Source organism: Primulina huaijiensis, chromosome 10 (assembly GCF_012295235.1).
Source record: "Primulina huaijiensis isolate GDHJ02 chromosome 10, ASM1229523v2, whole genome shotgun sequence".
Taxonomy (NCBI): Eukaryota; Viridiplantae; Streptophyta; class Magnoliopsida; order Lamiales; family Gesneriaceae; genus Primulina; species Primulina huaijiensis.
The window spans coordinates 1922316-1931307 of NC_133315.1; the positions used below are offsets into that span (position 1 = coordinate 1922316).

The window sequence follows — 8992 nt, forward strand, 5'->3', positions numbered from 1 at the left end:
TATACTAGTAACATTAATTTAATAAATTTTTAAATAACTAAACTAGTGAAAGACAAATGACTATTTTTTAGAGAAAAATAGAAATATTATTTCAAAATTTATTTGAAACTTTTTAAGTTTGGCTTAGAATTGAAAATAGTCAGTGTCATAAATCTGTTCAAGTTTTAAAACGGGCAATGTTTTTTGCCTAGACTAGGATCGGCAAATACTAAATAGATCTCCCTCCCTCTCTCTTACAAAAATTTCCCCTTCTCTCTCTGTCTATTCTCGGACCCAGCAGCTTTTTCTCCTGCATTCTCCCTTTCTCTCTCCTCCGTTGCGATCTCTTAGCTGTAGCTCTATCTGGGCGTCTTTCAGATCGAATTTTGGCCCAAAATTTGCAGGTAAAATGGGAAAATATTGAGTTTTTCTTTCCTATTTTGTGTCGGTAGTTGTCATGTGAACCGGGTTTTTGTCAATGCGGCTTTGTTGTTTTGGGCCGGATTGTGGGGAGAATCTAGAAATTTATGATTTACCTGTGTGTTACACTTGGTATTTTTTTAAAAATTTTCACGGAGCTGCAATGGTGGAATTTGAGCTGGCGTTTGTAATTATGCAAGTCTTTGCAATTTTTTGTTGTTTTTTAAAATATATTTTATAGGTTATAATCTGGTAATTTATTTGGAAGACGTGAACGCACTGATTCTTGGAGAAGTGAGGGAACTCTATTTTTCGTTGTCAGTTTTTGGTATGATTTGGATTTTTTATGATGGTCAACTTTGAATTTACAAATGATAGAAATTATTTTTTTCTCCGTAATTGATCTTTTTACTTTGAATGTGGGGTGTGTTTTATTCTGCTTGGCTGTATTTGACTTGACTGTATTCAAGATCTTGAACACTCTGCATCATTTTTACTCTATAGATGTGCACATTGAACTTTAAAGAACCTTGGATGAAATTTTTGTCGTTGTGTAGTTCATGCAGTTTTATTAACTTTGATGATAGACAACAAACAATGTATGTAATTGTTTGTTATAAATTGTTCCCAGGTGCTAAATTGCTGTGATTTCTCCCATGAGATTTTAAGGGTATTGTTCATGTTGGCGTGCCAATTTAGTTATGGAGAATAAACGGCCATGTACGTTAGCCCTTCACTTACTTTGTGGACGAAAGGGTTGGGGTTCACTTTTCATAATTCTATGAGGTAGCAGAGTGATATCGAGCTTCATAACAGTGACAAATGGCTGGGGGAAGGATAAGGGCAAAGATCCGGAGGAGTAATCTGTATACATTTGCTTGCTACAGACCTCGTGCTTCCGAGGAAGATGGACCACATGACATTCAAGGACCTGGTTACTCACGGATGGTTTATTGTAACCAGCCTCGTATGCATGAACAAAAACCTCTCAAATACTGTTCAAACTATATTTCCACCACTAAGTACAATTTCATTACATTCCTGCCAAAGGCCATATTCGAACAATTTAGACGTGTTGCCAACTTGTACTTTCTCCTAGCCGCACTCTTATCACTAACTCCTGTATCACCATTCTCTGCTATTAGTATGATTGCTCCATTGCTCTTTGTGGTTGGTTTGAGTATGGCTAAAGAAGCTCTTGAAGATTGGCGGCGGTTTATACAAGATATGAAGGTTAATTTGCGAAAAGCTAACGTGCATAAGAATGATGGTGTCTTTGGTCTTAAACCCTGGATGAAGATTCGAGTTGGAGATATACTGAAAGTAGAAAAGGATAAGTTTTTTCCAGCAGATTTACTTCTTTTATCTTCTAGTTATGAAGATGGAATTTGTTATGTTGAAACTATGAATTTGGACGGGGAGACAAATTTGAAGGTGAAACGATCTCTGGAAACAACATTAGTACTTGATGATGATCCAACTTTTAAGGAATTTAGTGCGACCATAAGATGCGAGGATCCCAATCCCAATCTTTACACTTTTGTGGGCAATTTTGAATATGATCGCCAGGTTTACCCTCTTGATCCGAGTCAAATTCTTCTCCGTGATTCAAAGCTTCGAAACACGTCGTATGTTTATGGTGTGGTGATATTTACTGGTCATGATAGCAAAGTTATGCAGAATGCTACAAAATCTCCTTCAAAAAGGAGTAGGATCGAGAAAAAAATGGACAAAATAATATATATCCTTTTCAGCCTCCTGGTCTTCATCTCGTTGATAAGCTCTGTAGGTTTTATTGTGAAGACTAAAAATGAGCTGCCAAATTGGTGGTATTTACAGGTCCCTGATAGTGCTGGTCTTTTTGATCCAAGCAAGCCGCTGGAATCTGGTTTTTATCATCTTGTCACTGCTCTTATACTATATGGGTATTTGATACCAATATCTCTATATGTGTCAATTGAGGTTGTAAAAGTCCTCCAAGCTTTATTCATAAACAAAGATATTCATATGTATGATGAAGAGAGTGGAACACCAGCTCAGGCTCGGACATCAAACTTAAATGAGGAGTTAGGACAGGTCGATACGATCCTCTCTGATAAAACTGGCACCTTGACGTGCAATCAAATGGACTTTCTCAAATGCTCCATTGCTGGTACAGCATATGGCATGCGTGCTAGTGATGTAGAACTTGCTGCTGCTAAACAGATGGCAATGGATATCGATGGCCTGAGCCAAAACGGTACACCTCATTCATGGGAGAAATGTGGGGTTGGGTTCGGGAAATCTGAAATTCAATTAGAGACTGTGATCACATCGAAAGATGAAGAGGACCATAAAGCGCCAATAAAGGGGTTTGGCTTCGAGGATAGCCGCCTCATGAATGGGAACTGGTCTCAAGAACCCAATGCGGATGTAATCTTATTATTTTTCAGAATATTATCGATTTGTCACACTGCAATTCCTGAGCAAAATGAAGTGACAGGCGCCTTTACATATGAAGCAGAATCACCAGATGAAGGTGCATTTCTTGTTGCAGCTAGAGAATTTGGTTTTGAGTTTTGTAAAAGGACACAGTCAACCATTGTTGTTCGTGAGCGATATTCTTCTTTCCAAGATCCTATTGAAAGGTTAGGCCATGAAAAGTGATAGCATCGTTGCTTCAAATATTATTCTATATTGAGCCAGGCGTCTTAACACAAATTATTTTTCTTTAAAAACAGGGAATTCAAAGTTCTCAATTTGTTGGATTTCACGAGCAAGAGGAAGAGAATGTCTGTTATTGTTAAGGATGAGGATGGACAGATCTTTCTCCTGTGCAAAGGAGCTGACAGGTATGTCACTTATCATGTGTACTTGGATATTTGAGTTGTCTCCGATCTACTCCCACCCCAACGACAAAGAAAAGAGAAAGGAAGGAAAAAAATAATAAGAGAAAAAAATTTGAATCCAAAAAAGTAGGCAAAGCTAGAAGCTAGCAACTATTCCTGAGTAAAATATTTATTGTTTTTTTTCCTGTTTGCGTTCCTATAACCATTGTCCTCGTATCAGTGACCCCTTATCTACTTGTTAAGAGCATTTGAAAAGATTTGCCTGTGTAAATCTCTTTTGCCCATTTATATGTCATTTTCAATTTGTTGCTTTTTAACTGCATCAACGTTTCTCTTGAACTGATGTTATACTTCGCGTTACAGCATCATCTTTGATAGGTTATCAAAGAATGGAAAAATGTACGAGGAGGCCACCACGAGGCATCTGAATGAATATGGTGAGGCTGGATTGCGGACGCTAGCACTTGCTTACAAGAAGCTGGATTCGGCAGAGTATCTGGCTTGGAACGAAGAATTTACTAAGGCAAAAACATCAATAAATGGTGATAGGGAATCAATGCTCGAGCGGGTTTCTGATATGATGGAAAGGGACTTAATACTTGTCGGTGCTACTGCCGTGGAGGACAAATTACAGAAAGGAGTATGTCATATACATAATCATTATTTTATGGGCTATTGATTCAGTCTCCCTTGTTCTATTTCTTTTTCTTGACTCCTCCTCCCTCTTTGTTTTTGTTTTTTTTTAAATTTCATAATAGGTGCCTCAGTGCATTGACAAGCTAGCACAGGCTGGTTTAAAGATCTGGGTTCTGACAGGTGATAAGATGGAAACGGCAATTAATATAGGGTGTGTTCCGTTCCAGAAAATTGTAGCTTCTATCTGTCTTATGATACTATAGCAATTAGATGATCAGAGTTTTCTTGATTCTAAATGAAAATATTGTCATGTCATGCAGATTTGCTTGTAGTTTACTTCGTCAAGGAATGAAGCAAATATGTATTACAACGATGAATACAGATGCTTTAGTCCAAGACTCCAAACAGGTATATGTTTTTAGACAGAATGAGGATGACAAACATTTACCCCAAACAATAATTTAGTTTATCATGAAGTCCGCTGTTTGTCATATTGTACAGGCTGTTAGGGAAAATATATTGATTCAAATTACCAAAGCAACACAAATGGTTAAACTAGAAAAGGATCCAAATGCTGCATTTGCGCTGATAATCGATGGGAAAACTCTCACTTATGCTCTAGAGGATGACATGAAGCATCAATTCTTGAATTTAGCAGTTGATTGTGCTTCTGTCATATGCTGCCGTGTCTCACCAAAGCAGAAAGCTCTGGTAAGAAGTCTCTATTTTTCAACCCAAACAATTGATTATCAGAAGTTGTTCTGTCCATTTCAAACTTGTTAAAATATAAAACTTTGTTGGGTCATCTCCCAATAGCATGGGCTTTTGGGAATAAGCGTTTGATATCAGGGCAGGATGTTACAAGGTCATGTTCTCTGTTGCGCAATCCCTTTGCATGGTCTTATGTAGTTCTTTTTGGGTCTTTGTTACCAGTATCCTACCTATGTCCATGGTATGCCTTGGATATGAGTTCTGGGCATACCCGATCAACATCCTGGTTATGCCTTTAATATTAATTTCTGGTAGTTATTTCCTAATCTTTGGCTTACACTTGATGGGTGCGTTGAAGTATAAAAACTATTGGTTACCCCCTCCCATGAGCTCGGACTTTTTGAAAAATACATTTATAATGACACCTTTGCTATCTCGCAATCAGGTTACAAGATTAGTAAAAGAAGGAACTGGGAAAACGACACTCGCAATTGGTGATGGTGCAAATGATGTTGGTATGATACAAGAAGCGGATATTGGTGTCGGCATCAGTGGATGTGAAGGAATGCAGGTCTGTTATGAATGTGCTGTTTATTTGTCCATTCAATTAGAGGTGTATTTTTCTATGATAGCAAAAGCTAATCCGGCAATTTTTCATCTCTTATCAAAACCATTAAGATTCATTTATCCTTTACTTATCTCTCATTCTCTGCAATTTCAAAAGTCAACTTTCAGTTTGGCATGGAGGGAATTCCTCAAGAAACCTGATAGATAGTTGCTGTGATGAACCCCATTGCTATAAATTGGCCTACTGAATGTCAATTGTTTTGCAGGCTGTTATGGCTAGTGACTTTGCTATTGCCCAGTTCCGATTTCTGGAAAGGCTTCTGGTCGTTCATGGGCATTGGTGTTACAAAAGAATAGCTCAGATGGTAATATTATTTAAGACAAATTAATAGCTTTCTGTGAGAATCTCTAAATTCCCATTCCGTTATATATTTGAATAAAGAAGTTCGTTTTTTTTACCTGTTCGGCATGTAGATCATAAATGAGATCACTCATCTTCACATGGTCCCTGAGTAATGCCAACTTGAACTGTAATTTTTTGCATACAGATTTGTTATTTCTTCTACAAAAATATTGCATTCGGCCTCACCATCTTCTACTTCGAAGCTTTTGCTGGATTTTCTGGACAATCAGTGTATGTTGACTGGTACATGCTGCTATTCAATGTTGTTCTTACATCGTTACCTGTCATTTCACTCGGTGTGTTTGAACAAGACGTCGATTCTGAAGTATGCTTGCAGGTTTGTGATCTAAGGGACTGCACAGAGTTTTGTTCATTTCACCTGATTCTTGTATTGATCCAATTTTCTTTGCGTGATTGATTCAGTTTCCAGCTTTATATCAGCAAGGGCCAAAAAATCTGTTCTTTGACTGGTACAGAATATTCGGGTGGATGGCAAATGGGCTTTACACATCGCTCATTATATTCTTTCTAAACATCATCATCTTTTATGACCAAGCCTTCCGTTCTGGAGGCCAAACCGCTGATATGATAGCTGTAGGTACCACAATGTTCACTTGCGTAATCTGGGCCGTAAATTGCCAAATAGCTCTAACCATGAGCCACTTCACATGGATACAACACTTTCTTGTTTGGGGTAGCGTGGCTTCTTGGTACCTTTTTCTTCTGGTATATGGTGAACTATCTCTTGCTCTTGATGAAAATGCCTTCAGAATCCTCTCAGAAATCCTGGCTCCCGCCCCCATTTACTGGTCCACGACCCTTTTAGTATCTGTGGTGTGTAATCTCCCCTATCTTGCTCACATTTCATTCCAAAGATCATTCAATCCGTTGGATCACCACGTGATTCAAGAGATCAAATACTATAGAAAAGACATTGAGGATCGACATATGTGGAGAAGGGAACGATCCAAAGCACGACAAAAGACCAAGATCGGATTTACAGCAAGAGTAGATGCGAAAATCAGGCAGTTGAAAGGGAGACTGCAGAAGAAATATTCATCCATGGGTAATACTGCTGTAATACAAGAAGCACAATCGTAAGTGTACATTAGTTCATTTATTCTATTCTTGATAGTTTTAGAGGGTTTTTTTTTTAATCAAAATTTTGTGTCATCTTTTTCCATTTGAGGGCCATTTTTGTTACTAGTTTTTCCCTGTATAGTGAGTTTTCTTGAGGTTATTTGTCATGCCAAACCACTAAAATATGTTGTATGTATTTGTGATTATCTCACAACTTGTGAAAATAGTGGAAACAGACATGCCTCATCTCTCTTTCCTTCTGTGTCTTATCTTGAGATTTTATGTTTATATGTTCAAGTTTTAGTCTTAAATTAGGTGGAGTTAAGTTGCACTAATTTTGACATTGCTTTTTCATTACATTAAAAAAAACACCATATTTTACAATTTTAAAATATAGTTTTCCTATTGGTTGGCAGATTGTTTTCAATTTATGCAACAAAATTTTGAATCCAATAATTATATATATAAAAAAAAACCACTGTTTTCCTTTTTCCTCTATATTTTCCTTGTATCCCATTGTAGGTTTGCAGTTTGGTTCAAAGTCATTACAAACTTTATTATAATTTAATAATGTAGCATGACTGTAACAGCACTAATTGTTGATCAGACAATTATCATAAAAACATACAACTAGTTGTTGGTTGGGTAGGTTAACATTCAAGATCAACAATTAAGTTTTTATCTTTTTTTCCTAAGGCAACCCTCATATATATATATATATATATATATATATTGCAAACTCCATACATAAATTCACTCACATGGTAGAAACTAACATTGTAAATTTCCTTCTTCCTTAGTTTTCATGAATTGCCATTTCTTTGGAATAATACTTAAGTTCCACTAAAATTAAAATTATTTGAAACAAGATCCACTTTTCCTGCTGCTTTTCTTGATAAGCTCAAATCAAATTATTGAAAATGGGATGCTAATTCTACAAAAGATTAATCTCATATCAATTTATTATATTTATCATCTCATGCACGAGACAAGTAGTACCGATTTTTTAGTACAAAGGTAATTTAATTTGAGTTAATATACATCTAGATATTGTGAGATTAGTTATGATTTGATCTTGAATTAGGTGGATTTATCGTCACATTATTATATCACTCAATCAATTAAGACAAAAACTTGTATGAGACGATCTCACGGGTCATATTTTGTGATACAGATCTCTTATTTGAGTCATCCATGAAAAATATTACTTTTTATGCTAAAAGTATTCTCTTATTTGGTTCATCCATAAAAAATATTACTTTTTATATTAAGAGTATTACTTTTTATTGTGAATATCGGTAAAATTGATCCATCTCACAGATAAAGATTCATGAGACCGTATAAAAAAGACATACTCATCAATTAAATATTAGTTAGACTAAAAAGGGACATGATTATCTTCCTAAACGAGTGAGGAATAGAAATATTAACATTTACATATAGATATACATTATTTTTCTAAAATATTTTTTTTTACAAATCCAAGTTCGTTTGTTTTTAATGGTTAATATATTCCAACAAAAACTTATATATTATATATAGTAATAAATAACAAATTCTTTGATTTTTCCCACAACCCTAAAATCTTTAATCACTCTCAAATATGCAGAAAGGAAAGCAGCATGAAACGAACGACATTCATCGTCACCAAAATCCATGAACAACTTGATTGCAAGCATCTTTGATCCACTTAAAGCTCTTCCTCAAAGAACCCTTCATCTTGCCTTCCATTCCATAAGCTTTGTAACCTGCAACTCTCTTCTTTCTCTGCAACTCAGGATCAACGTTGAAACTCCAGCTCCTAGAAGAAGACAAACCACCATTGATTTTTCTGTTCTTGTTTCCCTTCTTGGTTTTCAAATCCTTAAATTTATGATCCAGATGGGGTGGATTGTAATTCGAAGTGCTGTAACTCCTCAGATCATGAATGCTGCTTTGCTTCTGCATCACCCTTTCTTTGTTTGATTTGGATCTTGAAAGTTTCTCCATTTTAATGGTGGAAGTATTTGAAATAAAGACAAGGAAAACACATAGAGATTGTAAAGAGAAATCGGAGAAAAGGATTTTCTTGGGATTTGCTTTGAGTTGAGGATTTTCAACAACGGGTTGGATAAATTGTTGGGTGTGTATATATGGAGGTTCGAGTTTTTATTGTGGTAGCTTTGATTTGAATAGCTCTATTGTGAGACGGTCTCACGAATCTTTATTTGTGAGATGAGTATTCAAAATAAAAAATAATACTTTTAGCATAAAAAGTAATATTTTTTCATGGATGATCTAAATAAGAGATCCGTCTCACAAAATACGACCCGTGAGACCGTCTCACACAAATTTTGTCCTTTGATTTTCTGCAATTTTACTTTGAGAT

At 35.9% G+C, this 8992-nt stretch overlaps 1 protein-coding gene across 1 annotated transcript; it reads left to right on the forward strand.

Annotated features, from left to right (window-relative positions):
• Positions 1-179: 179 nt before the first annotated feature.
• On the forward strand, positions 180-6874 carry LOC140986090 (probable phospholipid-transporting ATPase 4). The gene is made up of 11 exons (XM_073454080.1): positions 180-383; positions 1031-3026; positions 3120-3230; positions 3591-3867; positions 3986-4074; positions 4184-4271; positions 4365-4574; positions 5020-5145; positions 5408-5506; positions 5690-5881; positions 5968-6874. Exons 2-11 carry the CDS (start codon positions 1222-1224, stop codon positions 6643-6645), a joined length of 3675 nt encoding a protein of 1224 aa, XP_073310181.1. The 5' UTR covers positions 180-383; positions 1031-1221; the 3' UTR covers positions 6646-6874.
• Positions 6875-8992: the final 2118 nt, after the last annotated feature.